General features: G+C 37.9%; 1 protein-coding gene across 2 annotated transcripts in view; it reads left to right on the plus strand.

Annotated features, from left to right (window-relative positions):
• The window catches only part of EXOC4 (exocyst complex component 4), an 818776-nt gene that overhangs the window by 283097 nt on the left and 523304 nt on the right, over nucleotides 1-12375 (plus strand). The window contains exon 10 of one of the 2 annotated variants that reach the window (XM_073009345.1): nucleotides 2312-2441. The exons of the other annotated variant lie outside the window; for it this stretch is intronic. Coding sequence (XP_072865446.1) covers nucleotides 2312-2388 — 77 coding nt within the window. The 3' untranslated portion in view covers nucleotides 2389-2441. Of the gene's footprint in view, nucleotides 1-2311; nucleotides 2442-12375 lie in introns of those variants that run through there. 2 annotated transcript variants of the gene reach the window in all.

A 12375-nucleotide genomic window follows, 5' to 3' on the forward strand; every position in this document is an offset into this window, starting at 1 on the left:
ACTTGACTTTTGAGATGATGTTTTTATAATGCCTCATTGTGGGAGGTTAAGAGTCCTTATCCTGATTTTACTCATGAAGTTCTGAGCTGGTAAGTGAGTTGTCCAAAGTTACCCTCCCTATAAGTAAAAGCCAGACCTTGAATGCAGGCCTTCTGACTCCAGCTACAGTAATTTTGTCTTTCAGCCATTAACAGCTGCCTTGTTTATGTGGCTAACAGGATGCTAGATAATTATGAGAAGAATTTCACTTGAAAGAATTTCTCATACCTGGAAATTTACATTCATACCTGAATGACCATGGCCGCCTGAATCCTAACTTCAGTCAAGATAAGCAGTAATATTGGAAATACTGTAGAAAGCAAGGATGGCATCACAGTGTCTACCAGCATTCTGTGGGAGGATTATAGGATTTGCGTGCAGACCAAGGGCAGCCTGGGTAATCAGAACTCAGTACTGTTTTATGGAAAGCAATTTAATGCATATTTTTAAAGCAATATCAACTCTTTTATATGATTAAAAATGGTTTCTAGCTTATACATTTTAATTTTCTTTTATAGATTTCAGCCCTGGAATTATACATATCTATCCTCCAAACGTGTCATTTTCTTCCCCTCAAGGCTAGTGGCACACGTTTAAGTATTTCCAGCATACATTTTGTTGCTGTTATAAACTCGAATAAGCATCTTCATTTTCTTCCAAGATTTCTGTCACTATCGCATCATCTTTGTCTTTTCTGATGGCTCACATTAATGCAGGCAGTGCTAACACATTTGTTTCTTTTGTCTTTTATGACAGTCTGAGTTTTAAAACTTCGCTTTTATTCTGAGTTTAGTAGTTTTTGTTCAGAAATAGAACTTTGAGGCAGCAGCATCAGGTAATGGAAAAAGTGTAGGCTTTTGAGACAAAGACCTGAATTTGGATTTTTGCTGTTCCACTTACTAGCTTTATTGAATTACTCAAATACTCCCAGTCACACCCAATCCTGTTAGTAAAATAGGGGTTAGTTGTGCTGTTGTGAGGATTTGATAGGGCAGCCTGAGAGAAATGCCTACCGTGGTCCCTTACTCAGAATAAATGTTCAACAAATTACAATTCTCCTTTATATGCAGTACTGTTTCTCATGCGTTTTAATTAGATATTTTGCCCCCTCTATTCGCCTCTCCCTCCTCCTCTTTTTCTCCTTCTCTCTCAGTTTACAGCCCCAAGTTCTTATGAGATCACGCACATCCACTTTGAAGTTTACTTTGACCATGCTCTGATCATACAAATAGTTTCCAGCCAGCCTTCTTCAAAATATTCTTGGTAGCAATTTTTATCACACTACTTTTTCCAGTGATAGCCATTGTCTCCCCCGTTATCTATTTTATCTGTTCTTGTTTCCTTCTTTTTTGTTAGTCCATTTTTTTTTTTAATTTTTTTTTGAGACGGAGTCTCGCTCTGTCACCCAGGCTGGAGTGCAGTGGCATGATCTTGGCTCACTGAAAGCTCCGCCTCCCGGATTCACGCCATCCTCCGGCCTCAGTCTCCTGAGTAGCTGAGACTACAGGCGCCTGCCACCACGCCTGGCTGTTTTTTTGTATTTTTAGTAGGGACGGGGTTTTACCGTGTTCTCCAGGATGGTCTTGATCTCCTGACCTCGTGATCCACCCGCCTCGGCCTCCCAAAGTGCTGGGATTACAGGCGTGAGCCACCGTGCCTGGCCTCTTGTCAGTCCATTTTAAAGGCCTCCTTATCTAGTTGACAGGCTTCCTTTATCCTGGCTATAGGTGTAGGTTTGGTTGTGAATAACAGAGACTCAGCATAATAGTGATGTCACAAGACAGAACTTTATTTCTCACATAAAAGTGTGGGAGTCAAGTACTTGTGTGGGGACTTTGATCTGCGAAGTCCTCAAGGACCCAGGCTCTTTCTATCTTAATGCTTCATCACATACGGGCTCCATTCCTAAGGTCCCCTCCTGGTCCAAAGTGGATACTTGAACTCTTACTATTGTATCTACATATTAGGCAGCAGGAAGTAGACGGGGCAAAAGTAAGACATATCCTTCTTTTTGGAAGTTGCCCACACTGACTTCCTCTTACATTTGGCCAGAACTGTATTACATGACTATGTCTAGATACAGCAAAGACTCAGAAATGTATCCTGTTTCAATTATCCACATGCCTAAAAGAAGGAGATAATGGATATTTGAGGACAACTGGCAGTGTCTGCCTTGTTGGTATGTGTGAGATGTGCCATATCCTTAGCCAAGGTTTCAGGAAACCAAATCCTCTAATTTCACACTGTGGATTTTTTTTTTTTTTTTTTTTAGATGACTGTGTCGCCCAAGCTGGAGTTCAGTGGCGTGATCTCAACTCACTGCAACCTCTGCTTCCCAGGCTCAAGTGATTCTCATGCCTCAGCCTCCTGAGTAGTTGGGATTACGGGCACCCGCCACCACATCTGACTAATTTTTTTGTATTTTTAGTAGAGATGGGGTTTCAGAATATTGATCAACCTGGTTTTGAACTCCTGACCTCAAATGATCTGCCTGCCTTGGCCTCCCAAAGTGCTGGGATTACAGGCATGAGCCACCACGCCCAGCCTAATTTCACACTATATAGCTATCTATTGTTATCCCATGCTTTATCTTTCTAAGTCCACACTATCTATGGAAATAGAATACCACTTGTATTTTGTTCATTTTCTTGCCAAGAGAAAAGTGTTTCTTCTAGTCAGATTCTTTGTTTTCTCCTGAACCACCCACCATGGTCAGTGACTGTAGTCTTAGCAGACAAATCTAGCAGAATGCCATATTGGATTTTTCCCCCCCCATTCCTCTGAAAGTAGTCTAACATGGATTTTACTGTTGTTTTAAACCCAAATAATGGTAGTATAACACTCGTTCATTTATTTTTATCAAAGAATCTGTGGAAATATATCAGTGCTCAAGTGTAATGAAAGAACGTTTAACCAAACTGTATTGAAGATGGGGTTGTAAAAAGTTTTACATGTTGATCACAATAACACATATTTGTGGTTCATTTTTTCTTTTATAAATAAATGTTTCCTTTCTTTAGTAGGAACAATTACAAGAACTCTCCCTGTTTTTCTTTTTTTTTTCCATATACTTTCTTGTGACTGACAGGTATCTGAGGCCATAAGAGTATTTTTATTTTAAAGATGAGGCAACTGAGTTCAGAGGTTGGATAACTTGTCCAAGGCCCTATAACAGGCAAGCAGCAGATCCCAGAATCAAACCCAGGTCGTTTGAACTCAAACTCACTTCCTTTTTCACGTGGTACAAGAATGGGAAAATAAGAGCATTCTTTTGCATATTATAGACTGAATTCTCAAAATTCTTTTTTTTTTTTTTTGAGGCGGAGTTTCGCTCTGTCGCCCAGGCTGGAGTGCAGTGGCCGGATCTCAGCTCACTGCAAGCTCCGCCTCCCGGGTTCACGCCATTCTCCTGCCTCAGCCTCCCGAGTAGCTGGGACTACAGGCGCCCGCCACCTCGCCCGGCTAGATTTTTGTATTTTTTTTTATTGCTTTTACTTCAGAATGGGTGGGTCATCCTTCATGGCAGAACCCTCATCTCTATACCGTATTATTCAGCTGGGATAGTATTATTTCCCTGTATTTCCTGTTAAATGGTTTCCTTTTCATCCATAGCTTGACAAACATCTCCTTTCTGGTTCTTAAAATATTTTACTCTTAGACCTTTCCCCCTTTCTTCTCTAATTGAATGCATAATATTTTTTAACATTCATATATATGCTCTCAAGGTACTTTAAATCTCTTCAGGGACACATAATGTATGTATAAAAAAGGATTGGTAGGAAAGGAGTGGCAACTCATGCCTCTAATCTCAGGACTATGGGAGGCTGAGGCTGGAGGATCAGCTGAGTCTAGGAGTGTGAGACCAACCTAGGCAACAAAGTGAGACCTTTGTTTCTACAAAAAATAAAAAAAAAAATAAAAAACTCAGCCAGGTGAGGTAACATGTGCCTGTACCCCCTAGATACCTGGGAGGCTGAGGGAGGAGAATCATTTGAGCCCAGGAGTTAGAGGCTGCAGTGAGCTGTGATCCTGCCACTGCACTGCAGCTTGGGCTACAGAGCAAGACGCTGTGCCAAGAAAGGAGAGAAGGAGGAGGAGGAGGAGGAGGAGGGGGAGGAGGAGGAGGAGGAGGAGGAGAGGAGGAGAAGGAGGAAAGGGGAGGGGGAGGAAAGGGGAGAAGGGGAGAAAGGAAGGAAAAGAAAATTGTCCCTGTGAAATTGCTGTGGAGGAGGTGGAGGAGGAGGAGGAGGAGGAAAGGGGAGGAGGAGGAAAGGGGAGAAGAGGAGGAGGAAAGGGGAAAAGGGGAGAAGGGAAGGAAAAGGAAATTGTCCCTGTGAAATTGCTGTGGAGGAGGAGAGGAAGAGGAGGAGGAGGAGGAGGCGGCAGCGGAGGCGGAGGAAAGGGGAGAGGGGGAGAAAGGGAGAAGGAGAGAAGGAAAAGGGAAGGAAAAGAAAATTGTCCCTGTGAAATTGCTGCCTTTTTTTTTGTCTTAGTCTTCTTTATTGGTACATTTTTAATATAAACTGCTGCTGATCTGTCATTCTCTATTCTGGAAATGTTTACTTCATTGTCTGTCTTTATCTTTTACCCAGGTATCTTGTATCTGTGGTATGCTTAAGCCTCTGCTCTACCTCATTGCTTCTAGGAAGAACAATTTTAGACTTAGACACACACATGCATGTGTCTAAATGGCAATATTACTATTGCCATTATATTACAGAGAGTGAGACAGAAGGCAGTGACAGAGTGTCCTGCCCTCCCTGGGAGTGGACAACGCAGCATTCTTTCTGTCCTGCTTAAGCAATGTGAGGCTTTGATTCGGTATGAGACTTTTTTTTTCTTGTATTGTCTTCTTTTTATTGTACTATTATTTTGTTGTCTGACAAAAACAGCTATCTCTCCTGTATCTCTTTTTGCCCTTAACCTTTTCTGCTGGGTTGGATTTTTTTCCTATTTCATAACTGCAATGTCTGAACCTTAAATTGAACTCAAATTATGAACTTTGAAATGAACTTCCTTTGGCAAGACTGATATAACAGAGTTCTAGATCTCAGTTTTATTCAGTTCCATGTTGATTTAAGTAAAGACAGGCTTAGTACCTGTTAATCAAGAATAGGAAAGTTTGTTTGCCCCAGATATACATTCTCTCTAAAAGCTAACTATAAAATCGGTGTAGTAGCTTGGATGATTTAATGACTTGGAGAATTTTTCCTTTTTTGTGTGTGACTTAGCAGTTTTTAAGTATAGGAAAGGAAATTATAATACGGTTTTATAAAAATGAAACCTGTTTCAAGATCCCATCATTAATGGGGCCTGAATTTTTTAGTTGGTCTTTGCAAAGGAGATCATTGCTCTGTGAAGTTTATGAATCCCTAGACCCGAGAATTTCTAACACTATCTTACTAAGGAAGTGTATAGATGCTCTCCCAGAAGATTCTAAGGAGGCATGCCCTAGGGGCACATCTTCTGTAGAGGTAATGAGTTCACTGGAGGTAATCTCACAATCGCTTCTTGCTTGATGATTTTTTGATAATTCTATAATTCGAGTATGAAAAAAAAAATTACTACCAGCAACCTCTAAAACCTGGGAGCAGCAGTTAGCTATTTCCTGGTAGTATTTTTGAGGACTTTAGAAGGAAGGCACTAGATAAACATAAGGCATTTTTTGTTATTACTATTGCCATTACTTGTTATCATTTATGTAGCACCTGCTTCACTAATGCAGTTGCTTACAGGAGCTGCAATTTTACTCCTGATGGCTACTTTTTGTCATTATGTAATCTGTGATAAACCACATGCCATCTAAATGTTGCCACTGGATTTCTTTCTTCTTCAAACTCCAGCCCTGGAATACTGTTGCTGTTCTATTTGTCAATGAACCACTAATAGAAATTTCTTAGGAACATAGCATACTAGATGCCCAGGAAAAGAAAATATATTAAAAACCAGCATAACTCCACCTGATTACCCCATCATAGTTCTTATTACTTCAGAAAACTGTTAAAAGAACATTAATAAGTTTTCCATGCATGGCTTCATTTTTATAACCAATTGCTAAATTGCTAAGATGCCATTTTATTCACTTTCAAATTTACAAACAATTTCCAAGTCTGTGCTTTCATTTACTAATGCAAAGCTCTTTGCATATATATATGTATGTGTGTGTTTCCTGGTAAATTGTCATGCCTTCCTTATTCAATAGCTTTGGGTCTCTTATTCTGAAAGATTCCTGCCAGCAGTTATCAATTTGCATGTTATGGAACAATGTATTGACCTGATAGACTTTGCCAGTTTTACTTGCAAAGCTAATAGCTTCCCATTATATGGTAGAGAAAGGCTTTGTTACACAGACACATTTATTAATTCTCTATTTACTGCTCCTCAAAAAACTAAAAAAAAATTTTTGTTTTGAAATTTGGAATCTTGATGTTTGGTATATCTTTACACAATGAATCGAAGCACTTCTTGCTAGTTCTTTCCCCTTTTTTGACATTATTAACAATTTTGTTTCTTTAATTCTAGGAAAAGGAAAGATTTTACATTAAGATATGCAATAATAAGGAATATCGTGGCACATCTCCTGAATATTTATGTCTACATGAAATAATTTTTGAGACAGAATGTTTTTGAGTTATTTGTAATATAGTGTCCTTAGGTTTAATTAAGCTAATTATAGTCATTATTTACCATTTTCATATTGAAAATGATTCCCCATATTTTTCAAACCATTTGACAAATTATGCACTATGCAGGAAGTATCAGTTAGATATACCGTCTCTGAGAACCTATGCCCAAATGGCCTTCAGCTTAATTTTTCATGTTTGAATATTGGTCACTGTTACCTATCCGTTCTGGGGCACTGTGGTTAGAATCTCCCTGATAGCCTTAGAAACTGTTGGCTATAAACACTTGGGAATAATGATGCATGATTTCTCATTAAATAGTTGCCTCATAAATAACTACTTTCAGGCATGAATCATCAACCGAGGTATATTTGTTTTTATGTTATGTTACGTTACGTTATGTTACGTTATTTTTTGAGAGAGCATCTCACTTTGTTGCCCACGCTGGAGTACAGTGGTGTGATCATGGCTCACTGCAGCCTCAACCTTCTGGGCACAAATGATCCTCCCATCTCAGCCTCACAAGTAGCTGGGACTACAGGCGGGCACCACCATGCATGGCTAATTTTTTGTATTTTTTTTTGTAGACATGGGGGTCTCGCCATGTTGCCTAAACTGGTCTTGACTCCTGGGCTCAAGTATATTTGCATATTGGAGGAAAATTCTTAGTGGATATTGGCCTCTATTTGGTGAATGAATAAGCAGAATAATAGATTTAAAAATTCTGGGTAATATTGGGATTAATTTTTGGGGAAAGAAGTTTTCCCCAGGCACTGTATCCTGTGTCATGAGTGAGGGGTGGGTGTCCAGTGAGGAATTCCAGCAGAGGCTGAAGTCTCATTTGTGGTGGTCATGCACTTTTGCTTTCTGGTAGATTCAAGGTTCCAGGGTTCCTGTTAGGAATCTTGCTTTAGGACACAGTATAAGTTTATTTTAAGAACTTATTTTAAAAATTATTTTGAAGCAATGTGTGTACAAGCCAAGATCCTTGGCCTTCTGAAGATTCACTGAAAATTCAACTGGCAAAAGGCAGATTAATTGGAGAAGAGGCAGACAAATTTTGTCTAGTTGTGTGTGTGTGTGTGTGTGTGTGTGTGTGTGTGTGTGTGTGTGTGTGCCTTCAGAATGAAGACCCAAAGAAACAGAGGAAATTGTCCATTTTTATGTTTAGGTTCAACAAAGTATGGACAATCATGTAGAATTATGATTGGACAAAAGAGCATGATCATAATTCTCACAGAAGGAGTGGGGAAATCCCGCAAGGCCTGTCCGTCTAGATTCTTCCTAGCCTCTCTGAGCATGCATGCCTTCCTTCTGGGTATAGGGCAGGACCCTTTCTGGAACTGGGCGGGGGGAGTGGGGGCTCTTATGACCTATAGCGAAACAAGGTTGGTCAGATAAGTTCCTTTTGGCCAGTTTTTACATGGAAATGTGGAGAGAAAGTTAGGGTAATATTTTTAGGTTTTATGCCTGGCCTTGAGGTAAAGGTTCTGGCTTCTGTGACCAGCCTTGGGCAAGAGGGATTCTAGTTTCTGTGGGTAGCCTTGGGGGAGAATAGGACTGAGGAGGGGAGAATAGGACTGAGGAGGAGAGAAGATCAGAGAAAAACTTCAACTTCTGAGGCCACTTCTGAAGCCTTCATTTTGGGGGTAGTGTCTTCTGAGCCCCAATATATGTCACTTGGAGAAAGCCTACTTAAAGGTGTTCAGAAAATGATTTGAAATGGTTTGAAGCTGATCTAAGGCATGGCGTTTAATTCTGTGTTTGATTGTCAGTACCATTTTAGTTTTTCTTCTATGTAAAAAAAAAATTTGAATTTTTTTTTAGAATTGTTGGATTCAGAATAAAAACTTAGAGGTTATAAATATTAATAATATTAAGTGTGTTTAGAAATATGCTAATGGAGTGCCCTAAGATGACCACAGCTATCAAAAGAATGTTTTGCTTATTTTCAGTTTTATACCACAAACATAACAGCTTGAATATATTGAGAAACTTGAGCTTTTCAGATTTATCCTTGAACTCTTGATTGGCTTTGCTGTTTGTTTTCTGGATGGTGTGGTAAAGGATTTAATACCCTTTGGTACTGATTTTAAAAGGTAATGAGAATTTTTTTAATACAATCCTTGCAAAATATACTTTGTGTATAAATTGAGTGTCCTGACATAATCTCAATAGCCTAAGATTTTCCCCTAAGGCAAATTTTTAGGTTTCTATTCAATATTTATTTGAGCTAACTCAGGCATCGACGATATAATTTAATTAATTCTGTTTATTCCACCCAAGATCTTATCAGTTGATTTTCCCTAGTGTTGAGTCTCAGAGGAGTATTTTTATATTTTCATCTCTATGGTTATACTGTGGGCATTTTTTTCCCCTCATTTTACCTGGTCCCTTAATTACATTTCTCCTGAGTTGCTGCTCCCTTGAACAGCGTCATCCATCCTTCATACAATAAGCTTTCATATATTTAATAACTATTATTAGGTTATCCTTATGCTGTCTTTTCTTCAGCCACAATAATCCCAGTTCCTTTAAGCTTTATTTTTATCCTGCTTTTATCCAGCCTTTAATATTTTAGCAGCTTCTTCTAGATCTTCTTTAGAAAAGAGTAGTATGAGATTATAAAACGAACCTACTGCTAGCAGTGTGCTTGTCACTTCTCCTCTATAGCAGTCAAATTCTTTGAGATCCTCAAACTGAAGCATTCATGGGAACATTTATTATTTGTTCAAATATGGCCATAAAAATCGACTTTGCAATCATACTGAGTCATCTTGACAGTGCTGTGAGTGACAGAAACTAATCTTATCTGCTGGCTAGCATTTTAAAAATGATAAATGGACCCTCAGTCTTTAGTTTGCCTGTAAATGAAATTAGATTTATCTTATTTCTTCCAGAAATAGCATTACTTAGAAAATTTTGAATTATTTCTTTCTGAACAAAGTTAAATGGCCAAGGCTAGGGGCTAAATTTTGATTATTATTACATACATATATTTTTTTGCCTTTTATCAGCAAATAATGGTGCATTGGGAAAATTCAAGCACTAAGAAATCAGCATATATTTTCTAAACAGAACAAAGATTCCTCACCATCTATACTTGTAGCCGAACTGAGAAATACATGTTCAAAGTAAATTTTACTGAATATTTGTTCTTTGATTTTTTTTTTTTTGAGATCTAAAATAAAGTTCCAAATCTTGATAATCACAGCATGTTTAGGACTAATGTCTTCATTGTTTTATCTGTCTTCCTTTTAGTTGCCTAATCATTTAAAGATCAAATTAAATTGAAATCTAGTATAATTTCTGCTGGTAAAGTGACTTTTATAGTAACTTCCACCATTTATTTGTTTTCTCAGTAGGAAACTGATTTACCTTACTTCCACATGTGTTTCTGGTATCTTTATTCTGAAATTGTCTTTTCTTTGTCAGTCAGGATCTAGGACTTCAGAACCCGTTTTTATCAGCTCCTATAAGAAACGAAATGAGGTCACCTAACGGTGTTGAATGCCTTTTTCTTCTGCATTTTAACTGACATTTTAGAACTCCAATACTGTCATTTTTTTTCTTTCCTCTATTCTTGATCTCTAGGACCATGTTAGTAAGTTTGTTAGATATTTTGTCAATTGTGATTTTTAACCAAATCGAGGGAATTAAAGCAATAACCTTTTTATGTTCTGTTTCTAAAGCAAGAGGACATTGCTGTGTGGGTTGATTTTTTTGAAAAACCTTGTTGTCTTCCACTTGTAGGTTTCCATCCCCGCTCTGCCCTTTTTTTTTTTTTTTTTCCCAGTCAGTGTATTTCAGGGCTCTTTGTATCTTGCACATGAAATAATATGACAAGAAGATTTGAATGAATGGGAGGATAACTCTTCACTTTTTGTTTCAATTATTTCATTTTTAAATTTCATTTCACTTTGGGCCTTTAAAAGCATATGTGTGTGTACATATGTATGTGTGTATGTATGTGTTTAGTATTTGGAAATTTGTGAGGGATGAAAAGGTTACTTCAACAATTCCCTTGTCTATGTGGTAGCTGTTTCTCTGCCAAATACTCATAATGAGTTATTCTTTTCCTCCCCTACTTCAGGTTCAAGATTCTTGCATTGTAGAAGAAAAAAGTATAGTAATGCCTCATTTGCTAGTATCATTAAGAAATGAAGTGTCTCTCAAAAGTTAATTTTCCAGATAACTAAATCCTACCTCTGGGAATCATACTAGCTCCTCCATTTTTAGATGTAGAACAAGTTATAAATTTCACTGAACCTCCATTTCTTCTTTTCTAAAGATAGACATGTAATACCTATTTTAATGATTTGTTCAGAGGATGAAATAAGTGTAAAATGCCTAGAACTGCAAAAAACTTAGTATTTTTGAGATATCAAGAAAACTGGATACCTTATAGCCGATTGATAAATACTAAGTATTGATAAATACTAAGGTTCTTTCCCTTTTTCCATTAAATGCCATATCTTGATTTAAATTATCTTTTTCTTATTTCTTCATATACTCATAGTCATAAAATCATTTCGATTTTACATTTAAATTTTAAAAAATTTTCCTTTCTATATTTATTACAGATTCTCCAGTTTACATTCTCTTTATCATTCACTTGAACCGTTTTCAATGTTAAAGATTCTTAAAAGCAATCTAGTTTGACTACTGTCCCAATAGTTGAATTGTATTTGCATCCTTTCTTCAAGTTACTTTGCAGTCTATATCTGTTGCTTAAATGTTCTGGTCCTAGTTTGACCCTGTCCAACCACAAAAAAAGTCAGATCTCAGTCTCATGTGGCACTCTTCAATACATGAGGATGGTTGGCATGTTCTCACTGAGCCTCCCCTTTTCCAAATGAAAATCCCTACTTGCCAATTTATATTTTGGGGTTTCCAGTGCCTTGACACTAGGGTTGCTATTTCCTGCTATTTCAGTTGGTTTAACTTGCTCTTGGATTGGAATGGATTCTAGTCTAGATACGATTTAACCAATCCAGAAGAGAGTGAGATAATTACTTCTCTTCTAGATACTTCTGTTAATGTAGCCTAATATCACTCTAGGTATGTTTTATAGCCAGTCACTCTGTTGATTCATGATAACTTCTAAGAATTCTTTCTTACGGCTACTGTTTTTAAACTATATCTATTTTATTTTTTTTAAGATCAGATTTATTGAGATATAATTTACATACAGCAAAATTTCACGCTTTTTATAATAGCTGGAAAACTTTTTTTTTTTTTGAGATGGAGTCTTGCTCTGTCACCCAGGCTGGAGTGCAGTGGCATGATCTTGGTTCACTGCAGCCTCTTCCTCCTGGGCTCAAGTGATTCTCCTGCCTCCGTAGCTGGGATTACAGGCATGTGCCACCACACCCAGCTAATTTTTGTATTTTTTGTTTGAGATGAGGTTTACCATGTTGGCCAGGCTGGCAAACTTCTCACCTCAAGCTATCTGCGTGCCTCGGCCTCCCAGTGTGCTCGGATTGCAGGAGTGAGCCGCTTTACCTGGCCTTAGCTGGAAAACTTGAAGAGTTTTAACAAACGTATACAGTCATATAACTATCACCAAAATTGAGATATAAATTGTTTCCTTCCTTTTCAAAAGTTCCCTAGTATCCCTTTGCAGCCAGTTCATTTCCCTACCCCCAGCCTCTGGCAACCTGATTCCTGTCCATATAATTTTGTATTTTGTAGATACCATTCTATTCTTATA

Source organism: Chlorocebus sabaeus, chromosome 21, assembly GCF_047675955.1.
Source record: "Chlorocebus sabaeus isolate Y175 chromosome 21, mChlSab1.0.hap1, whole genome shotgun sequence".
Lineage (NCBI taxonomy): Eukaryota > Metazoa > Chordata > Mammalia > Primates > Cercopithecidae > Chlorocebus > Chlorocebus sabaeus.